This window comes from Orycteropus afer, unplaced genomic scaffold (genome assembly GCF_000298275.1).
Source record: "Orycteropus afer afer isolate SDZICR_OR568_19922 unplaced genomic scaffold, OryAfe1.0 scaffold00057, whole genome shotgun sequence".
Taxonomy (NCBI): domain Eukaryota; kingdom Metazoa; phylum Chordata; class Mammalia; order Tubulidentata; family Orycteropodidae; genus Orycteropus; species Orycteropus afer.
This window is the reverse complement of record NW_006921644.1, coordinates 1,785,731-1,805,129: the sequence shown is the minus strand read 5'-3', so window position 1 is coordinate 1,805,129 and position 19,399 is coordinate 1,785,731. Positions and strand designations below refer to the sequence as shown.

The 19,399-nt window shown below is 46.9% G+C and overlaps 1 protein-coding gene across 1 annotated transcript in view; it reads right to left on the bottom strand.

Annotated features, from left to right (window-relative positions):
- The window catches only part of VAT1L (vesicle amine transport 1 like), a 189,099-nt gene extending 169,998 nt beyond the window's left edge, over positions 1–19,101 (bottom strand). The window contains exon 1 of the mRNA XM_007939109.2: positions 18,869–19,101. Within this exon, the coding sequence (XP_007937300.1) occupies positions 18,869–19,101 (233 nt within the window). The remainder of the gene's footprint in view (positions 1–18,868) is intronic.
- Positions 19,102–19,399: the final 298 nt, after the last annotated feature.

Below are 19,399 nucleotides of genomic sequence, written 5' to 3'. Positions count from 1 at the left end.
TTTGATGATGATGTGTCTTGGTGATTTTCTTTTGGGGTCTATCCTGTTTGGGGTTCGTTGGACTTCCTGGATGGATACGATGATGAATTCTTATGATGCTTCTTTGATGGTGATCCCTGAGGAGGAAAGGTCTAGGTCCTCCTATACCTAATGCTGAGAAGGCAGACAAGAGAATTAAATCTTTAAATTGGGGCCTGAACAAATGAGAGAGAAGGGCAGTGAAGGAATTAAGATCAAACACTCAAGGGACAGAGGCTAAGAAAACAGAAACAAGAGAAGGACAACAAGCAGATGGATACCAGAGACATTCAGGGCTGGTAATTCTCATAGGAAAACCACGACAAGGTCCGAGCTTTCTTGGGGTCTGTGGGAAGTCAGAGGTCACAGAGTTCTAGAGCAGAGCTGGACACCATTGGTCATTCCAGTGTGAAGTATTCACCAGCCCTTGGCAGCATCTACACATCCTCTGACAGCTCTGAAAAGGGCCAAGCAGACCCCATGTGAGACTCTGTGCTGAGCAAAGCAGCGATGCAAGGTGCACTTTCTGTATCCTCCTCCCGTCTTGCTGATAAATGTTCATCAAAACATTTAACTCCAAGTCCATGTGGGGGCAAAGAAGCAGATGTTTGATTCATTTTCTCATTTTCCCAAGACTGAAGCTTTTGTTTTTGTTTCTTAACCTTAGCTGCTAACTTGAAGATGCCCAGGTCAACAAGTATTAGTCTTAGAAAATCTTGCTTCTGTGTCCCTTTATTTCTTGTGGGAGGGGGTTATTCAAGCACCAGTTTTGTTTGTCTCAAGACTGTGACAATGGACTGACACACATCTGCTGTGAAAGATAAGCCACTCAGTGTCTGTTGTTTCCTGTGGCTGCTGTAACAGAATAGCACAAAATGGGTGACTTACAGCAGCCAACATTTATTGTCTCCTAGTTCTAGAGACTAAAAGTCTAATTTCAGACATTGGCAAGGCCACGCACTCTCCAGGGGAGGATCTTTCCTGTTGTCTTCTAGCTCCAGTAACCCCAGGCACTCCTGGGCTCCTGGATGCATCACCCCAATCTCTGCTGCAGTCGTCACATGACCATCCTCACTCTGTACATCTGTGTCTGTATGTCTTCTCCTCTTTTCATAAGGATAACAGTCACAGTGGATCAGGGTTCATCCTGCCCCAGTAAGACCTCATGTTCACTTAGCCAATTACATCTACAGTGACCCTGTTTCCAAATAGGGGTCACATTCTGAAGTTTTAAGAGGCCATGAATTTTGTGGGGACACTATCTTAGTTACCTAATGGTGCTCTAATAGAAACACCAGAAGTGGAAGGCTTTGAAGAACAGAAATGAACTTCTCACAACTCTGGAGATAGAAAGCCCAAGTTAGCATCTCACCCCTGTTGATTCCTTTTACAGACCTCTCTCCTTGGTTCTGGTGATTACTGGTAGTCCGTGTCATTCCCTTGTTTGTAGAAGATCCTCACGTAGAATCTGGCTTCCTCCTCTGCGTCCCTCTGTGTCTATTCTGCTCTTTCCATAACTCAGAATGATTAGGTCTCAGAGCACCTTACTCTGGTATGACCTCATTTATAGAACCAAAAAAGAAAACGTATTTCCACACAGGGTTACAGTTACAGGTACAGGGGAGTGAGAAATTCAACACAGATTTTGGGGGAACACAATTCCATCCACAACGCCAAGCCAGTAGAGTGTCTAAAGCAAGAGTGCCTTTTATGGAAATCTCAAATTTGAAAATAGCCAGAACTGTTTTGGATGGAGCTCAGGAGAGAGAAGTCATCTGTACTCAGCCGTAGGGTGGAACAAGTATGCCATGTATCGGGATCCTTGACTGCCTGCTTCCCACCGTTGGCCACGGCTCCTGACGCTGGTCCCCTCAGTGTGCTCGACAAAACCTACCCCCATTCTCCAGCCACTAATCTTATTTTATTTATTTATTTATTGATGTATATCTCTCTGTGTCCTCCTCCTCTTCAATGCCACCATGCTGATCACTCACATTTGGTACATTGCCCTGATCTTCACCCAATAATTAACCACTAATTTTAGATAAATCACTGCTACCCCATGAGATAGATGAAGTTCTTAGACACATATGATGCTGTTCCAAAGTACTTATTAAGCATGTTGGTGTTGCCCCATCCCACCTACGTCCACTTAACCCATGACTTGCAGTGATGCTGAGGATGGCGGAGCTCGGGATATAACTGCACCATATCCCAAGTGTCTGAAAAAGTGTCTGAAAAAGGAAATATATTCAGATTGTATGTTCAAATTAGTATTCAAATCACACTCCAATAGTATTCCAGACAGAAAAAAAAAAAAAGAGGTAGATAGAGAATCTAAATTAGAGTTGGTTTTCAACAGAAACAGCAAAGCATGGTACAAGGGGGTTCAGAAGCTGCTCTCTTTAGTACCAAGAGTCACATCAGGAGCTAACTGGTCTACCCTCAGTCTCTCAGAGGTGGTGGTGGAGGGCACAGTGGGAACTTATTTCTAAGAAGGTTCCTAAATCTAATCTGATTTAAGTTCCACAGAACCTCCATGTTTCTGTGATGTGGACTAATGCTGCAACAGTGGCAAATGACATCTCTGCCTCCCATGAGGTGAGAGAGCAACCCATAAATGGCTACAGAGGCTGGCGACTCCCCCACAGGAAGTGGTACAGGGTCGCAGCACAGAGGGGAGTACTAACTCACTTTGCAGGACAGGGGAGCCTTCTCCCAGAAAAGGATGGCGTAGGAATGGGTATGCCCTTTGCTCTCAGTTTCCCAGCCTTTCCAGCCTCATCCCGTGTCTCTATGGAGGGGATAAGGAAGAACCAGACAGTGGAGTGTTCATTATTTGACATCTCACTGGAGCTCCAAAGACACAGAGTTCCCGTAGGAAAAGTTCATCTTTGCTATAGTATGACAGTTCCTAAGACACCATTCTGATGGAAATAATAATAATAAAAGTAATGTTTTTTAAAGCAACTTTTTTCTAAAGGAGAAGGAAGTGAAGACTAGAGCAGTGCTGTTCCATAAAACATTCTGTGATGGTGGATATATTCTGTGTCTAGGCTTTCCAATATGGCAGGCACTAGCCAAAGTTGGCTTCTAAATACTTCAATGTGGCCAGTGTGACTGAGGAACTGGACTTTGAATTTTCGTTCATTTAAATTTATCCTAAGGAGGAAAGAGTGGCAGAACCATCACCCTGCAATTCTAGGGCAGAGGGTTTGTTTTAATCCATCCTTCAGTGTTCAGAGCTTAACACAAGAAAAGGCATGCTTTAGTCTCTCATATAACGATTCCACAACTGAAGCTTTAAGTAGGAAAATACCTAGGATTGATTAAAGCTCTTTCCTTCCTACGTATTGCTAAAAGGAATTATCTCCCAGTCATGCTTGGCTGACATACTTGTTGTGTACATTGGGATAACAGTGAGGGGAAGGACCGAAAAGACCAAAGACTGGCTTGATAGATGCACTTTGCAAAGAGCAAAGATTTACTCCTACAAGACAAAAGAACAGATATGGAGGATGAGCCAGGATAGGTGCAAAAGACAAGCCATCCCAAGGGCAGGGTTTGAGAGTCTGGGGAGAATTTGGAAAGAACAAGGGGGAGAGTTTGGAGGGAGTCTGAAGTGCTGAGGTAATACAGATGGGGAGAGAAAAGTCTTACAAGTTTTGCTCTATAGCATGAATGGAGCCAGCTTTGGAATTTAATAGGCTTAATGGAGTTTGAGGAGGTATGGTGGCACAGTGGTTAAAATGCCAATCAAAAGGTTTGCGGTTCCAACCCACCAGCACTCTTGGGAGGAAGATGTGGCAGTGTGCTTCTGTAAAGATTTACAGCCTTGCAAACCCTATGGGGCAGTTCTGCTGTGTCCTATAGCATTGCTAGGAGTCAGGATTGACTCAACAGGAGTGAGTCTGGCTCACGCATTAACAGAATTTGACAGTGTTTTCCAATTATTTTGGAAGCTGGGCCTCTATTCAAGAGTGTACTTGTTAGTTGCCATGAGTGACCCGCGTGTGCAGAGTACAACTGCTCCATCGGGTTTTCAAGGCTGTGACCTTTCAGAAGCAGATGACCAGGCCTGTTCTTTGAGGTGTCTCTGGGGGATCTGGATTGCCAACCTTTTAGCTAATAGTTGAGCACTTAACTGTCTGTGTCACCCAAGGACTCCTATATTAAAGACACAAAAGGAAAGAAGAGTAAAGAAGAAGGCAATGTTAAAGGAAGTAGTGGAGTTTTCCACAAGTGCCAAGGGGTGAAAACTGCCTTTGTGATTCATTTCCTGGGAAGCAGCAGTCCCAGAGCCCACACTGTCCCTTGTGCTCAGTCTGAGAAGTCCTAGAGGATCTCACGACAGATAATACTATGAGGACTGTGTTACACATCCCCGGTTCCGGTTGCTAAACATTGAGTCAGAGTTTGTTTCGTGGTCCCCAATCAGAACAATTTTAGTGCATTTAGCTGGGAGGATAAAGAGAATCCATTACAAAATCATTCCAACCAGTCACAGGAACAGGGGGTTTAATAACCCCCATTAGCTGACTCAACTGAGCACAGCTTAGATAAATGAAAAGCAATTCTTCCTCTCCCTAGACGAGTGGGGCTTCTGTTTTTTCTTTTCTTAAAGAAAGTCTGTTTGAAGATGCAAGTGTGTCTGTGCTGGAAGGAGGGGAGGGTCCATGTAAATGCAGTCTGGAAGCCAAATCGAATCAGAGTTCACTGTTGGATTGAACTCTGGCCCTGGTCTGGCCAGTGGGCTGCCCCATTATGTATATATTTGCCAAAGAGCAGCTATGCCCTGTAGGGGGCAAAAAACAGCCCACTCATGGAAAGGGAAGAATGACTTGGAAAAAACAAGCTTGGATAAAGCAGCCACTATTCAGGGAGGGCCAGGGTGGGAACGTAGCATTCACACACACACACACACACACACACCCATCATCCTTCATTCAGCTCCAGTGGCTGGTGCCTCAGTCAGAGGAGTGAGAAACCAGGTAGTGTCGAGTCCGCTCTGCCTCGTGATGACGCCCCGTAGAATTGGGCCCCATTGGCCTTTCAGGGGTTCATTTTCAGGTGCAGATCACCAGGCAGCTCTTCCAAGGCCCCTCTGGGAAGACTCGAACGTCCAACCTTTCAGTTAGCAGCCAACCTAACACTAACCACCTGCACCCCCAGGAACTCCAGAGCAGTGAAAGGTGGTTACAAAAACAGTGGGCTACAGATCCTAGAGAGAGACAAATCTGGCTCAAATCCCACCTCCTTTCTTACTGGTGGTGTGATCTTTAGCAAGTTACTTCACCGCTTTGATTCTATTTCTTCATCTGTAAAATGTAAAATTATTGTAGAAATTCCTATCAAACACTTAGCATAGTGCCTATGCCACACAGAAGGTAAGCAATAAACGCCATAATGATAATAGTGATGAATAATTAATAAGACTCACATTCTTATTAACTTCAAGCAGCATGAGTACTGACAGCATGAGGTAGCATATGCCGCACTGTAATCTGTACCAAGAAGGGTGCACAGTCCAAGCGGGGAGCCAGGACCTGCCCAAAATTGGGGGGAAATACACTCTGTGACTTCAATGGTGGCAACTCTGGCAGCAGGAGGAAAGGGTCCCCAACTCCATGGGAGAACCAAGAAAACTGTTTCTGATGACCATGCAACCCCCTCTGGGGAACCCTTGCAAGTATCTGTGAGGTGTGAAAGGTGGAGGTTGGGGAAAGCTGAGATCTACAAAGGGAGGTAAAGACAGTGTTATCGAAATAGTGTTTGTTTTACATCACCTTACTAACGGACCATGAGAACCTCAGCCTCCACCATCCTGAGACCAGAAGAACTAGATGGTGCCCAGCTACCACTACTGACAGCTCTGATTGGGATCACAAATGGGAGGTCCTGGAAAGAGTAGGAGAAAAATGAAGAACAAAATTCAAGATCATAAAAAAGACCAGATTTACTGCTCTGACGGAGACTAGTGGATCCCCTGAGACTATGGCCCTTAGACACCATTCAAGCCTGAAATCAAACTTACCCCTGTGGATCACTTTCAGCCAAACAGTAGGCAGGCCTGGAAGGTGAATAAAACCAGGGACGTACACACTCCCTCGAACAATCAACCCTACCAGATCAAAAGGGCAGCATGCCCAGGAACAAAGCCTATAAGGCAGGAAGGGACAGGGAAGAAAGACGATGGAAATAAATGGTAAACACAGGGAGGAAATGAGAAGAGGGCCGGTACATGGTGGGGACTGCAGTCAAGGTCGTGAAACAAAATGTCCATGAATTGTTGAATGGAAAACCAATTTGCTCTGTAAACTTGTACCCAAATCACAATACAAAGTTACGTAAAATAAAATAGCATCTTAGCGTCCAGGCTGGTGGGCCCAGGCATGCAGGTGTCACAGGGATGCTGCAGCAGAGTTCTTGGGGTCAGTCATCAGAAGCACACGGGGGGCTGCTCCCAGATCCCAGGCCTCTGGCAGGCAGAAGAGCAGGACGACAAGAAGGAGGAAATGAAGGGGCATCTGGGAGAAGTCGGAGCCTCGTGTTTCCCACACCAGGGAAAGGAGTGCCTTGAGAAAGCAAGTGAATTTCTGCTTCTCCACGAACAGAGTGGGTTAATGAGAGGTAAAACTCTGGAAACATAAGCTCCACTCATATTCTTTCAAGTTCCCGCCACAAGACCTGCATGCTGGAGACATTTAGAGACCAGGCGGGCGAGCTTGAGGGGTCACTGTTGGTATTAGGGAAGGCATATTTCCTTGTTTCATGGCCATTTCTGCAGAAATGTGCACCAAATTTTGAGAGACTTGGTCAGGGATGTTCTTATCTCCCTGACAGTTATTGACTTCCTACTGTTCACCAGGCACCATGCGGGGTTTCAAAGATTACCAAAAGGATTTAAACGACAATGGGGCTCAAAGTTGAAAAGATTATATAGTTATTGTGATTCAGGAACTTTGTGCTGAGAAATGTAAGCCTCCTGGAGAGGAAACAGAGCAGCCGTCTCTTCTCCCCACTCTGATTCTTCACTTTTTCTAGATGAAGAGGAGTGTCTCCGATCTGCTTATAATGGCTCCCATTTTGGTCAGTCTATTGTGTTTCTTACCTTCATCTTCTGGTAACAGCTCCATTACTTTTGAAGTTTTTACATACACACATGCACCCCATGGGTTCCTGGTGGGGTGGCAACAATGCTGCCTCATTCCTCTAGGTCAGGGAAGAGGGCAGGAACATACATGTGGCACATCGTAGTCTTCATTCCTTTGGGCCACAGAGAGGAAGATCTAGGGGCTGGTATGTAATTCATGGAGGGCCAATCAGATTCCTTTCTCGATGTATGAAAATTAGGAGGAAAAAGGTTCCTTTTGTACTGGACTTGTGAAACCTGGACAGGGTGGCCTGGTGCTGAAGGGTGCCATTTATTGACCTAGCCTCATGAAGGAAGCTCACTGCAGTAGGAGTTCAAGAAGCTACCTCATGGGAGAGTGGGGATGAAAAATAGAAGGGAAGTGAAAGGCAAGAGCCAGAGTCAAAGCCACCAATATGGCCAGCAGAGCTGGAATAAAGAAAAGAGAAGCCAAGGAAGAAGTTTCTGGTCTTCCCTTTGAAGACTTCTCAGCTTGGCCCAGTTTGGATCCCTTTCCTCTCTTGTTCCTCCTGGAGTGAAAGTTGATCTTCTTGTGTGTGTCATGACATGGTGACATGTCCCACCTGGCACCATGTTAGAGGACTATGCCCCCTGAGGGGGCTTCATCTAGGATCAGGGCTTCATTCAGAAAACATTGTGAAGGATAGAGGGGTTTTCCAATGTCCCATTTCTTTGCATGCCCCCTCTTACTTATAGACCATAAATAGTCATCAGCGGTGGTTGATGGGCAAGGGGTCACTGACAGAAGGAAATGGAAGACAGAAGCTCATCACATGCTCTCATCAAGATATATCATGTTCAGAGATGAAACAGCAGTGAAGCACCCATTGTCTCCTGGCCTTTAACACATAAATTCACTCATTTTAATACCATGGCCTCAATCGATTTTCTGACGAGATCACACACAAAGAAATCAAACTAATTTGAGATTACACGCCCACTACCCTTTCATATCAAGAGTGGCTTCTTGCTACTAATTAAACTTTTTTTTCTATGACAAATGCCAAGATGCCACAAAAGACATCCACTTTGGAAAGGAAAGTGGCAGGAATTTGGAGCCAGAGGGTGCTACTTCCCCATGTCCAACTGAGGTCTGTTGTCAGCCCTGAATATCAACTCCATCATGCACACAAAGGTCATGGGATTTTGATTCATTTGAATAAGAGTGGATCAAATTTTGCTACCAGCCATAAATGAGTACGCAGAGGCTTGTTGGTGTAAGGCTAGCCAGCCAAGACATCAAACCCATTGCCATCAAGTCATTTCTGACTCAGAAACTGCCAGTGGACAGAGTCCTGGTGAGACTCATCAAATGGTCAGCAGTTTGAACCCCAGAGCACTTTGGTTAGAGAAATGACAGTATTTCACACTTTTGCATAATGCTAATGCACACTAAATAGACTACAGTAAAGTGTAAACATAACTTTTATATGCACTGGGAAACCAGAAAATCCATGTAACTCGCTTTATTGTGATATTTGCTTTATTGCAATGATCTGGAACTAAACCCACAATATCTTATACATTGACACTGCAAAGTGTGATGCTACCTTTTGAATCTTATTCACAAGTTTGGAATGGACTTGGGATCCCTGGCTGGTGCTAAGGGTTAAGTGCTTGACTATTAAGCTAAAGGTTGGCACTTTGAACGCCCCCCACCAGCAGCACCCTAGAAAAAAAGTTTAGTGGTCTGCTCCTGTGAAGACTAGAGCCTAGGAAATCCCATGGTGCAGTTCTACTCTGTTGCATGGGGTTGCTGGGAGTCGTAATCAACTTGATGGCACACAACAACCACCACAACAACATCAATCTTTATAGAACCACACTGTCACATCCATCAACCATGGAGTGGCTGGTGGGTTTGAATACTGACCTTTCGGGCAGAAGTCAACCACTTAACCAGGGTGCCTCAAACTCAAACCCGCTGCTGTCAAGTCCTTTCTAACCCACAACAAGCCCATGTGTTACAGCACATGTGCTCCGCTAGGTTTCCTTTCTTTACACACCAACAACTAAAGCCAAAGATGAAGAAACTGAAGTTTTTACCAACTTCTGCAGTCTGAAATTGACTAAACATGCCACCAAGATACATTGATAATTGCCAGTGATTGGAATGCAAAAGTTGAAAACAAAAAAGAAGCATTCCAAGTTGGAAAATATGCCTGGAGATGACATGATAGAATTTTGTAAGACCAGTAACTTATTCATTGCTAATACCTTTTTTCTCAGCACCATAAGCAGCAGCTGTACATGTGGATCTCACCAGATAGAATACAAAGGAATCAAATAGACTGTATCTGTGCAAAGAGATGATGGAGAACTTCAATATCATCAGTCAGAACAAGGCCAGCGGCCAACTGTGGAACAGGCTATCAGTCGATCAAATGCAAGTCCAAGTTGAAGCTGAAGAAAATGAAAACAAATCCACGAGAGTCAAGATCTGACCCTCAACAACTGGGAGGGCAGTGCAGAACTAGGCAGTGTTTCATTCTATTTATTGTACAGGGAGTTGCTATGAGTTGAAGGTAACTCGACAGCACCTAAAAACAGTAACAACATGTGTCAGACTTCCTACAAGGTTTTATTCCTGCTTTAGAGTAAAGCTTTAGAGAGCTAAGCAACGTGCCCAAACACACAGCTAATAAGGGGCAAAGCAAAAATCTTAACTCACATCTGCCTGAAAAGCCCTGGTGCTTTCCAAAGGACAGCCAGCCTCCGAACCACCTTTACCTGAATCCCTGTCAAAGCTACTGACCAAGTGTCCCCTGGAAGCCTTTCGATAAAGGGCTGAGGCCCACACACATGCCCCATTCCTGTCCTTCTTCCAGGCACTCCCTCTTGATCCCCGGTTATTTTTAAAATTCCACAATTTTGACTCCAAAAAGTTTTAACCCTTAGTAGATACCTATTACAAAAATATTATCAGAATTAGGACATCGGTCATTTCTAGCTAATTTAAATTCCCTAAATGGCACTGCTTAGCTATTTTCAATTGACTTTCACTTTACTGAAACTATTTTCACTTAGATGAATCGTATTTGGTGTAAAAATCTCAACAGTTTTGATTTTGTAAATTTTACCAATTATCAGTTCTGTCATTGGGGTTATTTTCTGATACCTATTACTTTAAAAGGAGCTCTGGTAGCATAGTGGCTAAAGCATTTGACTGCTAACCAGAAGGCTGGCGGTTCAAACCCACCAGCCACTCCTCGGAAGGAAGGTTGGGCAAGCTACTTCCGTAGTGATACTGCCTCGGAAACCCAAGGAGGGGTCGCTATGAGTCGGGGCCGACTCGACGACACATAACAACAACAAAACAACAATTACTTTAAAAAAAAAAATCGGAATGGAAAAATTATGAGAAGAGAGATATATAGAGATACAGATTAAGCAGAAGAGACATGAGAAGGAAAGACAGAAACTGAAAGGCTATTTTATTGTTTTTAGACACTGTTGAGCGGCTCCAACTCATGGTGACCTTCCATGGTGTAGAACAGAACACAGCGCTGTCTGTTCCTGCACCATCCTCACAACCATTGGTCTGCTGCAGCCATTGTTGCAGCTACTCTGTGGAGGGTCTCCCTTGTTTCTGGCAACTACCTACTTTGCCAAATATGTTTTGTTGCTGCTGTTGTTGTTACGTGCATGAAGGTGATTTTGACTCATAGTGACCCTATCTGAAAAAAGCCAAATTCACTACCATGGAGCTGATTTTGACTCATAGCAACCCCTATTAGGTTTCTAAGGCTGTAAATCTTTAGGGAAGCAGACTGCCTCATCTTTCTTTCACAGAGCAGCTGGTGGGGTCGAACCACCAACCTTTTGGTTAGCAGCCAAATACCTGAACCGCTACAACACCAGAGCTCCTTAGGTAAGGTGCCCTATGGAGTTTTCTAGGTCATAATCTTTATGACAGCAGGTCTTTCTCCTGTGGAATGGCTGGGTGGGTTCAAACCGCTAACTTTTTTGTTAGCAGCTGAGTGCTTACCCATTGTACCACCAGGGCACCTTTTTATTTTTATTTTGTTATTTTTATTTTTTTATAGGAGGACCAAAATGTTCTCAGGATCCAAGGTGCCCAAGTTCAAACAGTAGGTTCAAATGATGGGTCAAAACATACTTCTTTGTTCCTGTGAGTCAGAAGCATCATTGATCCTAGGTTTCCTTCCTCGAATTGCTGGGGGAAGGAAGAAGTTCATTTCGTCATTGCATGAAAAGCAGAAGTCATCACCATCCTCACCCCTCACCAGGCAGCACACAGTTAAAGGGCAAATACAAACTCGCATGAATACCAGAGACCTGTGAGCTAGCTCCTCCATCTTCCCATCACCAGTGAGGATCCAATGTGACTCAGCACAAAAGAGTCATCTTTCCCATCAAACCATGACATCTCCATCCAACCCAGAGTGAGGCAGAACACTTTATTCCAATCTCTGTGCCAGACTGGCTCCTGGCTGGCATATTGAGGTCCTCAGAGTAATTGCTCATTTTTATAAACATCTGTGTCACTTAACCTTATGGACCTCATTTGTTTATTTTCATAAACACCAGGAAGACCTTGTTAGGCACACTTCCTTGGACCAACCTTATCAGTGACAGTTTAATGCAAGGCATGGATACCTTGCTCTCAGTTTGCCAGGGCAACAATAGCCAAACAGAGGCAAAGGGGGCAGGGGAAGGAACTGGAATGTCTCTATTGGATCTAAGGGAGCTCTGGTGGCGTAGTGCCTAAGGCATTTGCCTGCTAACCAGAAGGCTGGTTCAAACTCACCAGCCACTCTTCAGAAGGAAGACTGGGCAATCTAATTCCATAGACACACGGCCACAGAAACCTAAGAAGGGGTTGCTGTGGGTCAGATTCGACTCCATGGCAATGAGTTTGTTTTTTTGGTTTATTGGATCCAAGGGGTGGTGGTGACTATTTCAAACAGCATGGATATTCTGGATCAAGACTCAGAGTAATTTGATCCTAAGTGTCTTTCTATACCTCAGAAATGGAAGGAGAGTTGATATGGTATGGAAACACAATGGCCACGTTTTGGGGCAAGATGGCAGCGTGCAATTTTGAGTCTTTCCCATTGTATCTCATTAATGGTTCTTTGGACTACACTGTCCCTGAGTCTGTCTGTTCTCTGTGTCTCTTGGTCTCTCATCATCTCTCTTCTTTTGTGCATTTATCTCTATGTCTGTGTGTAGAGTGCAGTAACATGGCAGACTTGCATTTCCACATTGCTCTTCCACTTAGCAGTCTGTGATGTTGAATGTCATTTTCCCCATCTTTAAAATGGGAGAGTAATACTGATCTTGTGAAATGCCATTAGGGTGAAATGAAACAAAGAGTATATAGCAGAACTCAACTCCAGGCTTCTATCAAGTGCTCAGTCAGTGTTAATTCCCTCCCCTATTTCTAATTTACCATTTGTGACAAAATGAAATCCTACCAATCTGATAGGTTTCCTCTAACATGGCCTGCCCTCAGCCCATTTTTGGATCAGCCAATGGAGCCGTGACAGGCTGGAACCATTTTTCATCCAACTGGTCTCCTTCCAGCCATTTCTTATGTCCTCTTGCTCTAAATCAGCCTGGGAAAATAAACGTCCCCAATCCAGCAGTGTTTTTCCACCACAAGCCAATTTGAGCCACAAACCAAACAAGATTTGTTAATGGCCACTTAGATAGATTCCTGTAGCCCAACCTGGAGACCCTTAGCTTTGTATCTACCAGCTCCCGTCCAGAAGAAGCTCAACTGTGACAAGACTCATAGAAGCATAGGCACAAATCTGACTCACAGTTAGAGGGACTATGCAACCTGATTTGCCTAGGACAGTCCCAGTTTTCTCTTGCTGTCCTGGAACATATATGTACTCCAAACAGTTAACTGCTATTGTTGTTGTTATGTGCCATTGAGTCAGACCCGACTCATAGCGACCCCTCCTTGGGTTTCCGAGGCTGTATCACTACAGAAGTAGATTGCCAACCTTCCTTCCAAGGAGTGGCTGGTGGGTTTGAACCGCCAGCTTTCTGGCTAGCAGTCAAGTGCTTTAGGCACTAAGCTACCAGAGCTCCTAAATAATTAACTACATGAGACCAAAAGGAAAAAGGACAGCATTTGCCCCAAAACAAAGCTCAGAAGGCAGGAAGGGGCAGGAAAGAAGGAAAAACAGGTGCAGGGAACCCAGGGAGAAAGTGGGAAGAGTGCTGCCATACTGAGGGAATTAGAACTCATGTTGCAATAAAAGGTGTATATATTGTTGAGTGGAAAACTAATTTGCTCTATAGACATCAAGTTGTGATGTTTATAAAGAGAGAGAGAGTACTCTTTTCACTCTCAAAAAAATCTGAATGATAAATTATATACCAAAATTAAGCTTCTTTACAACACTGCAAAAGGAGATGTGATCATTGCTTCCATTTTACAGATCAGGAAAATAAAGTCTAGGGAAGTTAAGTAACGTGTTCAAGGCCAACCGAAGTTGAGGACACTGCTTCTGCCCTGCCCAGATCCCTTTCTGGCTGGTGTACCCAGCACCCAGCTGCTGAAAGTGGTGGCTGCTCTTGGCTCAGGTCTGTCCTCTTCTCAGGAGAACTGTCCTCAGTCAAACAGAGGTTTGACTGCTTGAGAGGGTCCGTCCTCCCATTCAGGGGGCAGCCTGCAGCCAATGACTGACTGTCAGGTGGGCACAAAAAGTCAGTGTGGGACTGACTGGCTCTGTGGCTCGATTCTTACTCCAAAGCTCCTGGTAGGTTGCAGCTGAGACCACAGCTTTGCTGGGCTTTTTCTCCTGCCTCATGTTGCCTCCTTTGCTCTCATTCTCCTGAAAGCATCTCATCAATGAACCACTTGAAAAAGAATCTATCTCAGGCTCTGCTTCCAGGGCACCAGCCCTAAGACACCTGGTGAGCAAGTAGCAGAGCTGAGGCTCCTGTCTAGGAAGGTCTAACCCTTTGTCACCAAGCAGACTGGTCACGATATTGCCTACATCATATTGCACATGATTAAGATCACGGTCTGTACATTGTCAGGTCACCAGGAAATATATGTCTTACAGGCATAGATATCATGATTGGTAAAGTGGAGTGTCGGTGAAAAAGAAGATGACCCTCAATGAGATGGGTTGACACCGTGGCAGCAACAATGACCTCAAGCATAGCATGGATTGTGGGGATGGCATGGGACTGGGCAGTGTTTCATTCTGTTGCACACAGGGTCACTAGAAGTTGGAGCTGGCTCAATAGCACCTAACAACAACAACAAGGACAGATATGACAGCGACCGAGTCCCCAGGTGGTGCAAATGGTTAATGTGTGCAGCTGCTGACCAAAAAGCCGGAGGTTCAAGTCCACACAGACACCTTAGAAGAAAGACCTAGAAATCTACTCATGAAAACTCAGCCATTGGAAACCTTGTGAAGAAGAGGTCTACTCTGACATACACATGGCCACGAGGAGCTGGAATCAACTTGACAGCAAGTGGAGATGACAAAGTAACGATCACTATTGAGTGCCAACAGTACATGAGTCTCCTTATTGCATCCAATCCTACGACAATATTGTGATATTCAAATTATACCCATTTTGCAGATGAGGCAAAGGAAGCTTAGGGAAGTTAAAAGATGTGTCAACCAAGGTCACACAGAAGGAAATAGTGGAGCTTACTCTTACATCCAGGTCTGCCTTTCTCCAAAGGTCACACTCCTTTTCCACTTGGCTACTTAAGCCACTTGCTGAGTAAATTGTTTAATGAATAGTTGGTGAAATGAGTCCCCCATCCATGATGTTCTTAACACTTCAGACAGAAGCCTCTAGTCCTCTTCCTCACCCCCCAGTGGCTCTTTCTGAGCTTCATGTGACTAACATTCATTGCTTTTAGTGGAAAGCCATGCTACTCTGAGATTAACTCGAGTATGTTCCCTTCAGCCAGACAGAAAAAAAAGAGTGAAGAGCCACATTCATTGAAGAAAGGGAGGAGAGCAAGCTTAGAGGTCGAAGGTTCAAAGAGGCCAATCACATTTCTTGTCCTCTACATGGAGGGGGCTCTGGTAGCATAGTGGCTAAGGCACTTGACTGCTAACCAGAAGGCTGGTGGTTCAAACCCACCAGCCACTCCCCAGAAGGAAGATGGGGCAATCTACTTCCGTAGTGACACTGCCTCAGAAACCCAAGGAGGGGTCGCTATGAGTCGGGTCTGACTCGACGGCACATAACAACAACAACAATAACAACATGGACGGGGACAAAATGGAATAAAAGGAAAACCACAGAGCTTTAAGCAGAGACAGAATCATATCCTAACTCAGCTATCTGTGTAATAGTTTAGGCGAGGTACTCAACCTCTCCGAGCCTCGGTTTGCTCTTCTGTAATATCAGAACGATACCTACCTCATTAGATTATAAATGAGAGGGAGAAAGGGGAAACAAAACAAAACAAAACACTGCCATCAAGTGGATTCTGAGTCATAGTGACCCTACAGGACAGAGTAGAACTGTCCCATAGGGCTTTGCAAGGCTGTAAATCTTTATGGAAGCAGACTGCCACATCTTTCTCCCACATGGTGGCTTGTGGGTTTGAATTGCCGAGCTTTTTACTGAGCAGCCAAATGCTTTAACCACTGCATCACCAGAGCTCCTTATAAGAGGGGGTCTAAAAAAGAACTCACTGCCATAGAGTCGATTCCAATTCACAGTGTCCCCATTGGGTTTCCGAGGCTGTAAATCATTGTGAAAGTAGATCACCCCATCTTCCTGCTGATGAGCAGCTGGTGGGTTTGAACTGCTGACCTTCTGGTTGGCAGCCGAATGCCTTGTCTGCTACACCACCAGAGCTGCTTTGAGGAGGCGGGGTAGATGAGGTAAAATATGTATTTCCTCCCTTCCTGTGTTCTTCTATTTCCATAAAATGTGTAATCAACTTGGACCCTCCATTCCAGGTCTGAATTATTCTAGTGCTGATGGGCTATGCTTTTTTCCCAAGCAAAAAGTATATCCTGTTTGATGATAAAAGGTTTCCACTGAAAATAGAGAGCCGTTCAAAGGGGGACCTTCACCCAGGAGACCATCAACTGATTCATAAAAATACAGAATGAGTCATCCTGGTTCCAAAGGCTAAAACTTAACAGTCACTGGGCATCCTTGGCCAACCAATCCAGGCCCAGTGCAGGAGGAAGGGCCCAGCAGGCACCCTTCGTGAGCCTCTTCCAGTTCCCCCTTGCAAAACCGATTAACTCTGCTTCCAGCCTGGCAAAATGAAAATCAATCTGGGCCCTTTGTGATACTGTATTCCAAACGCCGCTCCCCCCACCATGCCTAGCTGGCTTTCTGAGCAGTGGGGGGTGGGGAGTCTGCAGTGGCGCGCGCGCGCGCGCGCGCGCGCGCGCGCGCGTGTGTGTGTGTGTGTGTGTGTGTGTGTTTTTACAGCTCCAGTGAAAAATAGGCTTGTGAGCGTGGCTTTGAAAATTCATCTCCTGGCCTTCATCTTGACATTTATTATTTCAAAAAGCCTTAGTTGTGATCAGTATTTATGTAGTTAACATAAAGCTAGAGAACACAGACCTACTTATGATGCAGAGAATGTTTTTCTTCTCTGGAAAGTGGCTTCGACACTTTCACTCTCTGCGTAGCTCCTGTGACACATGAGTCCTAGGATCCAATCCTTAGTTTGGATGGAAGGGTATTTTATGTACTAGGAGAATGCTTAAGGCAGTAGTTATCAGTACATGGTTTTGATTTCACTAAGCAGAAGCTCTTCCACCAGCAAGTAAGGAAAACTAATAATCCACGATCCGCCTCCAAGCATCCTTCCTCAGTCTATTCATTCAGTAATTTCTTATCAGACAAACACTGTGTGTCAAGCGTTATGCTGGCTACTGGAGAAAGCCTTGTCTTCTGGAATCAACCAGCTCAGTTTAGCAAAAGTTAACAAAACAGAACTTGCTTAAGATTCCCCAGGTTGCAAAAGCCTCTTCCCTTGTTCTGTGTTCCAGAGAGGGCCCAAGAGCCTAGAGTCAAGCTAGCCAGGCAGCACAGAGGAGGCACTGGCCAGAGGTGTGTGGCCACTGCCCACCAGCCGCTGCCAGTGTGCCCACGGAAACCTGCATCTGCTCTCTACGCAGCAAAAGGAAGAGGAATGACCAGGTTTGTTTTTTTTTTTTTTTTTTAATAGATAGGTCCCCAATTCTGGCAGCTGGGGAGCTGGCTGCTGTTTTAGAGGTCAATGTCTACTGAGGGCTTTAGTAAAGGGAGATGGGATGCGAGAAGGGATAGGCCAGTCCCACGGTGGTAACAGCAGGTTCCCTTTAAGAGTTTTACTTTAGTGCTTGGATGGAGAACTCGGAGTGTTAGTTTCTGCCATAGCCTCAAGGGATCTGAGGCGCATCGGAGGGGCAGCAGGTATAGCACAAGCCCTGGGCACCACTTAAGGGGGGCGGGGCGCCACTGAGCGGTTTCTATGAACCCCACAGGGCTCAACGTCCATCCTCAGGCACCGTGGGCATCCAGAGGATAGCAAGCAGGGTGGGCAGACGGGGGCACTTCCCCGGGCGCAAGTCCAAGGGGCTCCAGACTTGCCGTGGAGGCGTCACAGATAGGAAAGGCGCCCGACTGAGGCAGCGGGTCAGGAACTGGGGCCGCTGTGCTGCTCTCAAGGACTGTTCTTCTTGAAAATGGGGGATGGGGCGCAACTTAGGGGCTGCCCGGGGCAAATTACCCTCGCTGGGCCCCTACATGGAGAGAACCCTCCCAAAACTTGAGGAAAATGGTCTTATAAGGCAGGCATCCAGAGAGGCATAAACACCAGGGAAACCCCAGCTGGCGAGTCTGGGGAAATTGCCCCAGGGGAAGTGGGGAGTAGAATGGCCATTCCTTGCAAGCTGAGCTCCCGAGGTGGGCGCAGGAGTTCTCAAAGCCTGGGTCACCATCCCCCATCTACCCCCATCCCCGGCTTGGAGAAATAGAGAAGTGGGGTCTGGGAGAGTTAAGTGGCAGCCTAGGCTTCACTCCTTGACAAGATCGGATGCTCGGTACCCTGCCTCCGCATACAGTTCCCCCATCTACCAAACCAGAAGAGGGGATCTGTCCAGGAAAGGGGGTGGCACGCACGTCCCCAGCCCCAGCACACAGGTTCAGATGATCCAAGTATCAAATCCTGGCCGCGCCACTGGCGGAGGCTCGGTCCTGTTGGTTTCCTCCCTTGAAACGGGGGATAATGTTGGTCCCTAACTCAAGCGGTTCTAGGAAGTATGAAACGAGATCGCACAGCTAAAACTCTTCAAAACGGCGGCTGGCACACTGGAAGTTGGAGGTTATTATTTGACAACAATCAAACCCCTGTGCTAGCAGCTGAGCCGTCCCACCCGGTGGAGGGCTCCCGCAACACAGCCTTCCAGATCCCGAGACGGGGCGCCACCATCGCCATCCCCTCTCCCCACCGCCAGGCGCTCAGGAGCTCCTCCGGTCACCCCTGCGTCCGGCTCCGGGAGGGAAGGCCACCCCGGCATCCCTCCTCTGCGGGACGCGGGCTGCTGGGAAGCTCCGAGGCGCCGGTGCGCACGCGGAGGGCTGCGCGGACCCCGGGCACCGGGCTCCGGGCGCGGGAGCCCGCGGCAGCTCCACCCCAGGCAGCGTCCCCTCTTTGGCTCGCCCACCCCCTCCCCGGAGCACCCAGCGCGCACAGAGAAAGCGAGAAAGGGGTGGATACTGGACCAGGCTTTGACGCGGATCTTCAGCTCGCCGTCCTGGGGCTCCGGCATGGCCTTCCTGGCGACCCGCAGCTTGTTGAGCCCCCCGAAGGCAGCCAGCACCACCGCGCGCATCTCCTGGGCGTCCCCGAGGCGGTGCGAGCCGCCGCCGCCGCTGCCTTCCGCCGGCTCCTGGCCTGCTTCCTTCTCGATCATCTGCTCCGTCTCCTCCGCCTTCTCCACACCTTCCTTGGCCATGGCGCACCGGGACGCGGGCGCACGATCTGCGGCGGCTGCGCGGGCTAGGGGCGAGGGGCTGCTCTCCCGAGGGTCCCTCCTGTTGAATGTGGGATGCTCGGCTGTGCAATGGCTGCAGCCTCCGCGAGCGCCGCCGCGGTCCACAGCCTTCGCCGTAATTCTCGCAAGAGCCGCGCCTGCGCCCGCCCACCCCCCACTCCCCACCATTCTTCCCAGACCCAGTGGAGCCCTAACTCCACTTCCTGAACAGGTCTGAAATCAGGCTTTGGATCGCAGTCCCAGACCTGGGTTTGCCCAA